Source organism: Macrosteles quadrilineatus, unplaced genomic scaffold, assembly GCF_028750875.1.
Source record: "Macrosteles quadrilineatus isolate MER2022 unplaced genomic scaffold, UCM_ALF_1.0 Scaffold_9__3_contigs__length_116548681, whole genome shotgun sequence".
Classification (NCBI taxonomy): domain Eukaryota; kingdom Metazoa; phylum Arthropoda; class Insecta; order Hemiptera; family Cicadellidae; genus Macrosteles; species Macrosteles quadrilineatus.
This window is the reverse complement of record NW_026542602.1, coordinates 31,984,376-31,997,800: the sequence shown is the minus strand read 5'-3', so window position 1 is coordinate 31,997,800 and position 13,425 is coordinate 31,984,376. Positions and strand designations below refer to the sequence as shown.

Genomic DNA, 13,425 nt, shown 5'->3' with positions numbered 1-13,425 from the left:
AATTTCAAAGTGGCGTTGTGAATTATTTTGATAATTTATAGTAATTAATGTTATGTTAAATATTTAATGTTTAGACTAATTGTTCCACGTTAAGCCTGTGTTTTCATTAGCAAATGTATACAAATATAGTTTGAGAATTTCTCCAATTAGAATAAATCCAATGGATGGATTTCAGACTTAAAAACCAGACCTCTTGTGTCCCCTCAGTACCTCAGCTCAATCAGCCAAATAATTTTGTATGATGAATTGTAATATAGCTATTCAAATATATTTCTCTAGTTAAGGAATATTATAAATATATATTTTTTCTTATTTTGTAAAAATTGTGCTTTAAATCACATAACAATCGGTTTCTTACGTACGTAACCCTTCTCAACCCCTTTAATTAGAGGAATCGGCTGTTTCTGAACGTGGTCTAAAGACGATAGTTTATGTTTGATGAAAAATTGTGTGCTTACACGATTGAAATAGTTCAGAATAATTATTTGTGTCAAGGTCGTCATATCAACACAAAAATCCAACATTATCATGTCAAAACGTCTGCATTGACTCCAGCTCAAGTGAATTAGATTTTTAAAACTTGTTTTACACAATTCTTATAAGCTCAGCGTTTAATATTGAAAGTCACGGATGAAGGAGATAGACCCAATATCTGAGTGGAGGGGAACTTAATTTCCATTCATAGCGAAGAATATTTAAATGATATAAAGAATATTTAATGATATAAATGATTTAAATGATTTAAAATATTCCAGACCTGCCGAGAGTGGCGAACAATATATTTGGGAATTAAATAGAAAAGGGAATATTAGTAATATTGTATTTGCCTTGTTTCGTTAGTCAAAAGCTCTAGCTTATTTATTTAATTATTGTAAATAATACGTTTAGTTGAATGCATATAAAATGTTGTCTGTTTTCCTGGTGTTTGTTTGCAATTGCAAAATAAAACCTTGGGTGGTTCGTTCGTTATTGCTGAAAAGATTAAAGATTTCGCATAACGGGGAATTCTAAGCAAACTTTCCAATTCCTTTATTCAATATTTAAAAAAAAAATCCAGAGTAAAAGAAGGGTTTAAAAACCACGCATAATGCAAACTTGGTAATTTAAACTAATATCAGACAGTGTAGTAATACGGTAACCAATATGAGTAGAATTCCAATTAAAACAATATACCCATTTGTTTAAAGCACATTGTACCGTCAAAAAGATGTGAAAATATTGATTATTTTCAGTAATAGGTTAGCATATTTAAAGCATTCAGTATTAAATAAATATTTCAAAGATTTTTTGAACACATATGTCAAGGAAGTAGAAAAAAACAATGTTACAGAAATACATTGCAAATGTTTCAACTGTAGGACGATTACAACTGGTTTATACTATATAATAATATGTTTACTGCTTAATAGCCACTAAAACCGCCAAACCTTTACCACGAGGGGTTCCTAGTTTATAATATAAACACAGAATTCAGTAACGATGAATTTTCACTCGAACAAATTCATAAAGGGGTTCCCTTTAGAGTGAACGTGTACAGAGCTTAAAGGGCCTCCTCGTGCTCGGAACATGTTTTATATATGTTGTTGTGTTGTCGTAAACATACGTTGCTATATGTTCTTTAATACTGTGTTGCTGTACACTAATAAATTATTTTTGTGAATATGTGGTTTATTTCTGTAAATATTAAGTTGTTTTCATTATTTGTGATATATTATGTTAACTGGTCGTTTTATCTTGGGTTAGCAACAGGGGTGTAAATGCACAATTCAATTTATAAAGAAAAATCATAGCTTTATTGTAAAGGTATTGTGTGAAAGTAGAAAAACTATGATACTATCGTAATTATCGTAATTAATTAATTAATTATCGTAATAATTAATATTATCGTATATTTATTATTAATATTATGTACAATAACGGAAATTCACTACCGTACTTTTCTGGATTAGGATTATTTATAAAAAAAAGTCTATTAAATTAGTATAAAGCAGACTGACGGCCACCAGACTTTCCTTATTTAAAGAAGTAAGAGCTTTTTATTATCTCAAAGGGAATGTCCCTTTAACTAAACAAACAGCTGTCTCGGCACAAAGGCACAGACCTTGTAAACAACTTTAAACGTCTACATGGCACGCCTCCCGCCATTGTTATTTGTCATTATGGCAGCTAGTGACAAAATAAATTCTAAGAATATTTTCTTTGTATAGTAATATATATTTTACTTTCACTAACTATGATTGATACCAAAAAAGTAATTCTTGAAACATAAAAATATATTTATGCATTTTATGAGGATGGATTTCGGATGGTAAAATATAAAGACATAATTACCTAACTAAACTCAAAGCCACAATTAGTTATGATAGGAATGTATTATATTGCTTATATAATATAATGATCACAATATACATACAATGTACCCAAGTGTAATCGTCTCATAGCTGTACAGTATTAAAAAATACATTTAAGAATTTGGGGTGTTGAATATAATCGCAATCTTTCCCATCAACAAAAGTACAACAAAAATATTCAAGGTTAATTTATATTACGGAAAGTTGGCTATAGAGAAAGCTCTGTGCTGGACTCAGCTTTTGTAGGTTTATTAATTTAACTTTTTACCAGGTTACAAACTTATGCTTGGACCTGATCTAACACGATTTAGAAATGCATAAAATTTTTACATTCAAGAAATAAGCATGAAAGTTACCCGTTTTTTGTTACTGTTATTATACCTAGCTGTGAATAGGGGATTGAGAATTAGTTTGACAGCGAAGCGATTTTTTTATGTCAAAGTAACAATTATTTTTTAAAGTCTCAAAGGATTCTGTTAAATATTTACACTATACCTAGCACATTTATTGGATTGCAGTGAAAAAAGTAAAAATGTTAACCATGATATTACTGGAGGGTTCGTCAACAAATATTTATATTTATTCGTATTACTGAAATATCAGTAAAATAATAATATAACACTTTAGAAACATTGCACATCCTCTACTTTCAATCAGACAATTTTATATTGCGAAATGCTGCTGTAATTATAATTTCCAGTCACTATAAAATTATATATCTCGCTCAGAGATTAAATTGACAACATTAAAAAACATTAGGTGACTTCTAGCGTATGATCTCAATAGCAGATATAAATGGAATTGACACATGTTGGAAATACCAAGTCCGAGCAGTTTTATGTGCTGATTCTCATGAAATAAAATAGCAAGAAAGTACGGCGGAAATATATGGTGTGTCACTGAATGTTTATGTGAACGGTGCTCTTCTGTGTTGAGATATATCTTGGAAACACGGCAATGTTCTGAAAATATTTCTATCTTGCGTAAGGTTGCTGCATTTTATAGATTTTTGTTTAAGCAATAACAGCTATGACTACTTGTACTAGTATGTAATACAAGAGAACTGAAAACCCTTGGGCTTATACAGCTTATCTACATGTAAAGATAGTTTGAAAATAGTAATGAGTTTGAATAAATTTATTACATTATTGCCACACGAGAATCGAAACTATTCTCACTAAACTAGTAAACTATTATTTAAAAATCACAGTTATAATACTGAATATAGTATTAGTAAAATGAATTTCTGTATCTTATTTTAGGTTATAATAAAAAATAAATGGTAGTTTTATGAGTGTAATTTATGTATACTCAATAGTTTCAACAAATTATCTCCTTTTTGTCACTTAGTAGTTTCTTTGAAAAACTATTTTAAATTATTTTGATTTTATGTAATATTTCTATACTATGTTGGAACAAGTTTATCAATTTGTTTGTGTTACTATGTTTATGACAAATCAACTGATTTTACACGTTTAATAAGCCGCCAAGCTAGGCCTATTGGGTTTTTAATTCTGTATCTGACGTTTTAAAACCACAAAAAAATTGTGATTTTAGTACAAACATCACAAGCCAACTTCACATTAGTATTTATAATCATAATTTTGTTAACAATTAGCCCATATTATCGGGAATTCCACTTCAGTAACAAATAAACTAAATAAACACGTTCACCATAATTCCCACTAAACCACGATTATCGTGTAATTTTCAACGTAGTGATACCCAGTGGCTACACACAATGTACACAAGTATATCAGCCACAGTGATAGCACTATACGATATAACAACTATCGGACGGTCGTTATTCAAGCTTATTCAGCGTTTACGGTCGTGAGTTGCATTATCCTCGCCAGACAAGCACTTTATCTGCAAACTTTGGAGTTTATGGTCGTAAACCAGAGTGTCTTTCAAATATTCACATTAGTGTCAAACCTAAACTAAAACTTCTGTTATATATATCTTCTGAAATATTAAAAAAGTTGTGTATTAAAAAAGTTGTTGGCTTAGGCCTATTTAAACTTGCAATATTAATATTAGTCAACTGCATGAATTCACACAGCTATAATCAAGCTATGTATAAATGTACAGAATATATCAATTTGTTTTAGCATAATTGCTAAAACGGTCAAGTATTTTTTAAAGCATAATGTTACATTTAAAAATAATTTTTTGAATTTTTCCAGATTGTAACAAAATGATCACCGTAGATTGAGCAGAATGGAACCCCCTTCACCAAGTAAACAGTCCGCCCAATGTGAAAGTGTAAAACCAAACTCTAGTGAGAACGAAGACAAGGATGAGAAAATCGAGGGAAAAGTAAACAAAGAGAAAAATAAAGACACAGGAAAGGAAGAAAATAATATTGTTAAAGAATTGAAGAAAACTGAAGGTATAAACGAAGGTAAGAAAAAAGACAATGGAAGGCAAGTAAGTGATATGGTCGAAGAATCGAAGAAAACAGCAGAATTACACGAAGAGCATAAGAGAGACAATGGAAAGAAAGAAAGTGATAGAACCGTGACTTTTAGCGACACTCAGATAGAGATAAGTGACACTGAAGACGAAGATTTGACCTACACGAACGGCACTAATCCGAGAATAACGATAAGTGAGCCCGTGAACAGCCCGAGCGAAGAGAAGAAACCCGCCGAAGAGCCTGCGAGGGCAAGATGTCCTATCTACTACGGCATCAAGAGTTACATCCACGACTTCTACGATCCCCCAGACAGGGAAGTGTTCAAGAGTGGAGAATACATACAGGTAATACCACTCATAGAAATTTACTTTTAATTATCTTGAAGAGTGAGTTTTTCTTCTATAAATCTGCTGTGATGAGGGTTTTATGTGCGGAAGATAGCTTGTTAGTTAACTGAAAAATCCGTCTTGTTTTTGAGTAAAATTTTAAGAATGCGATTCACTTTTAATTAAAAATTCTACTTAAGTAATTATTAAAATTTTCGCAGGAAAATAAAATTTTCAGAAAGAAAAATTTCAACAAAGAGATGATTGAACCGCTTTATTTCTTATCTTTTTGGCAAATAATAACAAAGAATCAAATCAAAATTTATTCATTTCGTAGAAAATTATCATTTTTACAGTTTTTACAAAATATCATATTACAATAGAAATAATGATAGATACAAACCTTGTGTTTGATAAAGTTTGACATAAATCTTTTTAGTTCATTATTTAGACAAAATACTTTTTAACTGATACCTAGACGTCTCATCTATAAGTAAACATCTCATCTTTGAGCTAACTAAAGCCAATTTTTAATTTTTTTGGAACATAGCTAAATGGGTCGTTTACAGAGGGTGTCACTGTAAAAAAAATTATACTTCCTCTAAATTTTCTGTGTACTTTGAAATAGTTGGTGCAAAGAAGATTTAGAGTACAGTAAGTTATCTCTCAGTTGGTCGAAACATTGGCGTAAACAACATAAATCAGTAATTGACAGCAACACGAACACACTGTCGGTGGAGTTAGTCAACTACGTTTCCATTGTGAAACTGGATACAACTTTAACGTGGAAAGATGTCCACTACTTCATAGTCAAATATTAGACTAAACTTATTACATACCTCGTCTTCCAGTTCAGTCTTACTACGCAGTTCAGGGGCTACAAAATGGAATTAAAATCAAATATTAGAGATTTAAATCTAGAAAAATAGTGTTACCATTGCATTAGACACAGAATATTCAAAGTGGGTGACTCATGTTTCCAGGAGGACGACTTCCAGTTCCTCGTGGAGCCGGGCAAGCGTCGCTGGCGAGGTTGTTGGCTGAGAGTGGGCCTCTGGGTCGGGGTCAACCTCATGTTGGTCGGGATCATCGCCATGTTGGTCGGTCACCTGACTGCGCCAAGGGACACTGTGGTACATCAGCAGGACCATTACACTGTTCTAGACAGCTGGGCAGTAACCTACAACAACCGACTCATCATCTGTCAGCTGGCAGGTCAGTCACAGCTGATCATTGTGTTAATTCATCGCTTCAGAAGAATTATGCTTGAAAGTTCTGTTTACTTATACTTCTGGGGAATCTAGGTTGATATTCATATTAAATCCAACCATCGCTTTATATTTTTTAACACTCACTTTTATGTTACAGGCGGAGAAAATTTATTGGTTATTTTTTTTTATATCCAAGACTGAGAAAGTAGATTATGTAATAGGTTAATGTACCTCGCCCATCCACATAATAATGGGTCATATGTCTCATTATCAAATCGGACATTACATTGAAGAGAGTTTATGATATACGACCAAGGTTGTTTCACTGTTGTTCTTATGTTCAAACTTCAATACATACCACTGACACACGTTAAAAATAATAATAATTATAACTTATGGAGTTTCAATTCCTGAAATAATCTAAGCCATTAGAATCGCGTTTTGGAATCGATTATATTTCGATTAGTACTTCCCAAACTGAAGACTGGTAACGTTTATGTATTTTTTGTATTGTTAAAAGCACAGAAAAAGGCGGACACTCGTTCCACGTTTTTCTATGCTTAGTTTGTCATAGTCATCTGAGAACTCAAGATATAGCATTGTGGCCCCGAAGTCACACCGCCGAATGGAAAACCACTTCATAATAACAGTGTTTGGAAATACACTTTTGTGTTATAACTTATATATCTATATTAAATTACATTATTTGTGATGTTGCAGGTCTGATAGGCTTCACCAGCGGAGGGGTAATTGTAATGTTGGTACTCCTAGTCTCCAGCTACCAGCAGGACCAGGCCAGGAGCTACTACGTCATGGCTGCTACGGTGGTTCCAGAGACGTTCGTCGGCAACCCCATAGCAGGACCCAAGGAGGGTTGGGGGTCCCATAGGATCCCTCTGTCAGGCGTAGTCAGGGGAGTACAGCCGTGCTTCCAGGGCACAAACTAAAGCATCGCACATTGGAAACTATGAAACTTTTGTAAACTGTTTGAAAATGATTTACAGGATATTTAATTATTCAAAAGAGAGCCAAACATGTTGGTAGAAAATTTGGTCTATAGTAGATTGGATATATACTTCAATATCCAATAGTCGATGGTTATATATAAATTAATCTAAAAAGGCTGAATTGTGATTCCAAAGATATTGATTACGGCTGCATAATTTAGGAAACATGTATCACTGCAGTTGTTTATCGTTCTGTCAGTCGTCATGCGATTTATTCTAACTGGATTTGACAAACTTTGAAATTTTGTACCTTGGAAAATACGAAATAAAACTGCTTGAGAAACTTATATGAATTTCTCTAGAGTTAAATTATTTTTTAAGGTTACGGTTAAACAAACTTTTCTTACAACTTGAGTCGTAAAAAAATAAATAAAACTGCATTAAATATAATATGAGTGGGCTATTACTATACTATTTAAAAACAATATAAAATAAACTACTTTATTAACGGGTGTTATCTAAAATATATATCTTGTGTGTAATATTTACAACCATTGGTTAGCAATCAGAAAATAAACCAAAAAATCACAAATTGAAGAGTAATTTTCTTTACAATTATTAGCGCAATGGTTTCACTTGAAGGATTTTATATATTTGTATGACTACTACTTTTAAGAGTGATTTTAGTTTATTGCTTTTGTTGATGTTTTTGTGACGTAATTCTATAAAAAAAATCTTAATAATATAGACGCAACCTTGACGAAAAATAAATAATATTTGGAAATTTTTATTATTCGTCATAGTATTACATTTTTTATCGGATAATGTTTCTGCACTTCAGACAATATTTGTATATACAATCAACATTGTTCTTTTACGACTACAATCATGATCATTGTTTACCGTTTGAAGGTAATATAGTATTATTTAACAATTTGTCACTAGACATTACCAAAGACTTTGTTACGGTGTGAAAATTGTTGGTACGTTCTTATTGTTTTTACCTGCCAATTCGTATAGATCTGTTCGGATAACTAAAGTATCACCAACATATCAATGTTGAATGTTTCCTAACAATATTTCTTTTAGCTATGCGTTATCTGTCGTCTCGTGTACAACGAACAAATCGTTTGAATTTGCACTTTCGTAAATGATTATAATATTTGAGGCGAGTCGCTTTCTTCTGTATCTTTGGCTGTATTTTCCATCTGCATTGTTGTTATCTTGACTGACTTGTTGCTGTTAAAACTGCTGATGTTGTTATTATAAGTGTTAGCTTACTAGTTGTTTTGGCTCATAGATGTCAGATCAATATTTAGATGTTTCCAATCATTTGTTAGATTAGTGTTTCGGAAAATAATGACTGAATGTAACATTTTTATGTTTAAAAGTGATATATTTTTGTTCGATGTAAATACAAATTGCCTCTGAGACAATTCGTCTGTGATATTTCATAAAAATACTTGATTACTTTTTTAATTTTTACCACGAAATCAAATCATAATAGAACAAATAAAGCTAACGGATGTTATACATATAATTATTGTGAAAAAAAAGTTTCTAGAATGAAATATAGGATTCTATATTTTTAATTTTGAAATAGTCTTACCTTTTTAATATACTATTAAATTGTTGCAATATATCTGTATTAAATTAATGTTATAGGTATTTTCATAGTTTAGGTTATATTTTCATAAAGATTAAATGTGTCACATTGAATATTGTGTGTATTAAATATCTCTCTTTTATTGTGTCTTACTATATATAAATTAATTTAACATATTATCATATCTGATATAAACTGTAAACTTGAGATACTATTAGATATATTAAGGTTAAGTGTTTCAATTTTTAATATTCTTCTTGAATGTGTGTAGTTAATATTATACTTGTTGGGAAGTTTTGACGTTGGATTTATTAAATGTTGAATTAATTATGTGTAAACGCAAAGGGGCTAACTCGTGTTTCATGCATATTCACGAGGATTCTTAGTGGATTAGAATCCCCACATTGGTACTGTACGTGGAAATGTTACTATTTTTATAAGAACAAATTTACGGCACACAAAGTGTAATTGCTTATTGTATACTTCTACTGAATTATTATTTTGTTTTTTGGATTTCGTGTTGAAAATGTTATGTCACGTCTGAATTTTACATGTGACGATAATGTTTTACCATACGGATAATATGTTAACATGCTTACCAGGTCTATCGTGATAACACGCTGTTTTAATAATTTATTAGCCAGACAAAGATAAATAGAATATGTTCAAGTATAAATTAAATTGTATGTTTTTAAAATCATAAGTGAGGTTATAAAATTTAGTGTAAACTCAAACAAACAATAATATCTAGAGTTTAGTATTTTCTGTAACCTAAACAGTAAATCGTTTAAACTGTTGTTAAAAGCTCTATAATGGAGTTTTAAACACTCATCAGATTAATATTGGATTACATAGACTTGTCAGTAGACATATAGCTCGAATATATATATTCAAAACATAATCACATTATTATAAAATCTTAAGTCAAATGGCCTAAACTAATGTGTAATTAGTGTAAAATATCTTATGCTAATAAAACTAAACATATAACTATTTTTGTTTTATTACCTCCTTCTATTATAATTAAACGTTTTATAATACGTTTGTTCTTCCTGATTTGTTCAAGTTAAATTACTAAAACTAACTAGTTTAAACATTGATTTAGTATTTCTAAGGTACTTAGGAATTTATGGAGAAAGCTTAATAATATCAACAAGATTGTACATGATGTACAAAATTCACACAAATGTTCGGCACTTTTAATAGTCCTCAAGTTTTGTTTATAAAAATACTTTTTGGTAGTTAAAAAATGATCGATTAATTATGTTCCTTTCAAATAATACTTTTTTATGGACCATTAGCATGGACATTAGTATATTAGTATTAGTATATGTTATATTATTAGTCGTTCAACAAAATATATTTTATCACAAATATATTTGGTTATCACACTAAATACATGCTATACGAGGCAAATGTTGTATGGACGGTAAAGTCTAATTAATGTGTCAGGTTAACTTAAAGTCCTCTGTGGGAAGAGGAGTTATCATACTAAAAGCCAAACTCCATCAATTTACAAGGTAGGCTGAGTAGTCGGAGAGGTAAGGGGAAGATTAATGTAAGTTTAAGTCCAAAAGTTTATCTTACCTAGCCAAGCCTTCGATAAGTAATAAGCTTTAGGCAAGTAAGTCAATACAGGATGTTCCAATAATTTCCCTAATTGAAAGATAATAACCGGAGAACGAGTAGCAGTACTTAAACCTGGGATAGTGTATGGATATTTTTTTCTTTTAGACATCATCATACAGCAAGAAATAATTTTGGATTCTCAAACCAGGTGTTTCATTAACATATAATTTCTTGGTTATAATCGATCATAAAGATATTGTTTTATGTAGGGTATTTTCAACAGGGGTTGCTCACAAAATCGTACATTCATGTTTCATTCCGGTTATAAAAAGAGCGATATAGTAAATAGATGGAATGATAATAAAAACTCACCAAAACATGATGAATTGAGATCAGTTCCAAAAGCAAGCAATAAGAAAAACCCCTTTTACTAAAATCGGTGCTGATTTAAATAATTCACTGTGGACGGTAGGTGTTTGTTTGGCTAGTAGATTATACTACTGTATAACTGATACTTTTTTGCCCTAGGACGATGTACACGTGCTTGGGATTGTTTTTTCACATTACTACAGGCTAGACCTAGGGGTTGCAGCAATATCACTTGGATAAAATCCATCGGTGATTTGACGGGATTTGAACCCGGGACCTCAGGGACTAACCTTCGCTCTAACCAATGGAACAGCTCGCTCCCCTGTATAAATGATACGAAACAGACTCTTTATCATAACTTTTTATTTTAAAATATTTTATATTTGTTTTGTATATTTTAAGTGATTTAAATTATGAATAAACCACCAGCTTCTATATTATATTAAAATAATTTCTCATGAGCCTTGAGGACTTATTTTTAGTATTTCTACTAAAAGCAGCTGATATATTGTTCATAATAATCTTCCGTGTTGAGATATGTGAGAATAGATATTGTCAGACGTCACGACTTGTGACATTAACAACATAATCACGTGACGTGAACATGTTAACCGCACCCATCGGGACTGGACATCGCATTTTATGTAAATGAAGTTGTGGTTAGACTAGTGCTTTAATTTTCATCTCAGTTGAGACGTTTTTCAATGTAAATGGTTTTCTATTCGTTAGGGTATAAAACAAGGGTTAACCCAATGTTTACCACATTTGAATGTACTAAAATTATCAGTTCAAGAAATTAAAAATGAAATATTGCAGTTAGATTATTTGGGACCTATTTTAAAATTTCGATCAGGGGAAATTTCGATGTATGTGAAGGAAAATAATAGGAATTTCAGCTGATACTTTGTAGTCATTAGTTTATCTTAAGCAAACTAATCGTATTGTGGTTGTTTTAGGGTTTTAAGACTCTCCTTATTCATAATGCTTTAACTATACGCAATCATAATTTAAAATAGAATTATATTCTTGGTAAAAAATAATATCTTTTATTTAGCTATTTATTCACATCATTAAAATATACTGTTATACCACAAACTAGTATGTCAAACAATATCACAGAGTATATTGGATAATATTTTAAACCGAAGGCAATTTAATTTAATTCACTTCTAATCACAGTTCCAGTCCTTGTTTCTTTAAGGATCTTCAACAGACGGCACGCCCCTACAGAAGGCGTCTTCTCCTCCTGCCTATTTCTTCCCTGGACGTCATAGACCACATCGCTGAGACCCCCCCCCCCTTTATAAGCTAAGAGGGTTACACCACTACACCAGCACCCAAGTAGTGCGCCATTATATCAACAGGTACTTTCTCCAGCAGAATATTACTTGCTCATTAATCAAACTTTTTTCGGGTATAAACAAAACCTTATCATTTTAATAACTGAGAATCCAGGTAAATTATGGAGCAAAGAAGTCTCATTGCAGTTAACGTTGATTTCCTTTAAGAATAATTACCTAATCAATAAATGATTCATTATAATTTGACAGCTAATTACGAGCAAATGAAGCATGTGTAAAATAATATAATTAGAACAGAAAAATAAGGTAAAAGATTAGGCCTAAATAGAAATCCGAAAACGTGTTCATAGTTGAAACCGCGATTAGTTTTTCAATACGATTAGTTTTTATAGTCATAGAATAAAATGTATTCTATGGTAGTGTCAGGATTATGTTTGCGTTTGGATAAGCTGGATGTAGTATTGTTTATAGCATTGACCAACCACAGCTCGACGTCTATAATGCATTACCACTCTCATGTGGGGGAGTTGTCAGGGAATATGTGGCGAACCAACCAGACGCAAAGGTCATGTTGTATTGATGGGTTTTGATGTTGGTTTTGATTTACGAGACCTTTAATTCGACATGCTTAGTAAGTGGAAGGTTTACGCGCATTAATAATTTTACCAAATATTTATGGTTTCTGCGTATGTGTATTTACTCTTGTCTTCGTAGGCATATTTGTTTGTTCCGGCTTACCTTACTGGCTAGACTGGAACTGCACACAAAGGTAGATGACCACAGACAACAATAGGCTGATTCATGTCTTTTAAATTAATGACTCATTAAATTTTATTGCAGCAGCACCCCGTGGTCGTCTACAAATCTGGGGTGGAGGTTTTGAAAGCTATATGTTCAGCACAATGTTGAAATTTTCACAAAGTTTATTATGTCCTTCAACTAATTAATCTAAAAGACATTTCATAAAACTTTTACAGTTAAGTTATTGTATATAACCAATAGAGGGTGTGAGCTGATCAATCAGTAAAAACCGGTTAATACATTCACCCAACAATAACTCTCTACTCATCTTTGCCCTACGATGCGCGCTGGTGTGTCAGCGAATAATGGTTCAAATACATGCTTCATTCGGTGACTGATTTTTTTCAAATAACAGTCCATCATTAGGATTATTACACAATTGATCTTATTGATTAGAATTAAATACAAAACTCAAATAAATTTTGTTAGTAATTTGATTACGATTTCAACAAATAATTGAAGGCTTAGACTTATTGCTATAGAAATGCTTTGTATGGTTGCCTTGAGGTGGGAATCTTACATTTA

At 31.6% G+C, this 13,425-nt stretch overlaps 1 protein-coding gene across 1 annotated transcript in view; it reads left to right on the top strand.

Annotated features, from left to right (window-relative positions):
• Positions 1-9,850, top strand: part of LOC129002114 (uncharacterized) — a 47,411-nt gene extending 37,561 nt beyond the window's left edge. The window contains exons 2-4 of the mRNA XM_054429688.1: positions 4,538-5,114; positions 6,080-6,311; positions 7,028-9,850. Coding sequence (XP_054285663.1) covers positions 4,572-5,114; positions 6,080-6,311; positions 7,028-7,254 — 1,002 coding nt within the window. The 5' untranslated portion in view covers positions 4,538-4,571 and the 3' untranslated portion in view covers positions 7,255-9,850. The remainder of the gene's footprint in view (positions 1-4,537; positions 5,115-6,079; positions 6,312-7,027) is intronic.
• Positions 9,851-13,425: the final 3,575 nt, after the last annotated feature.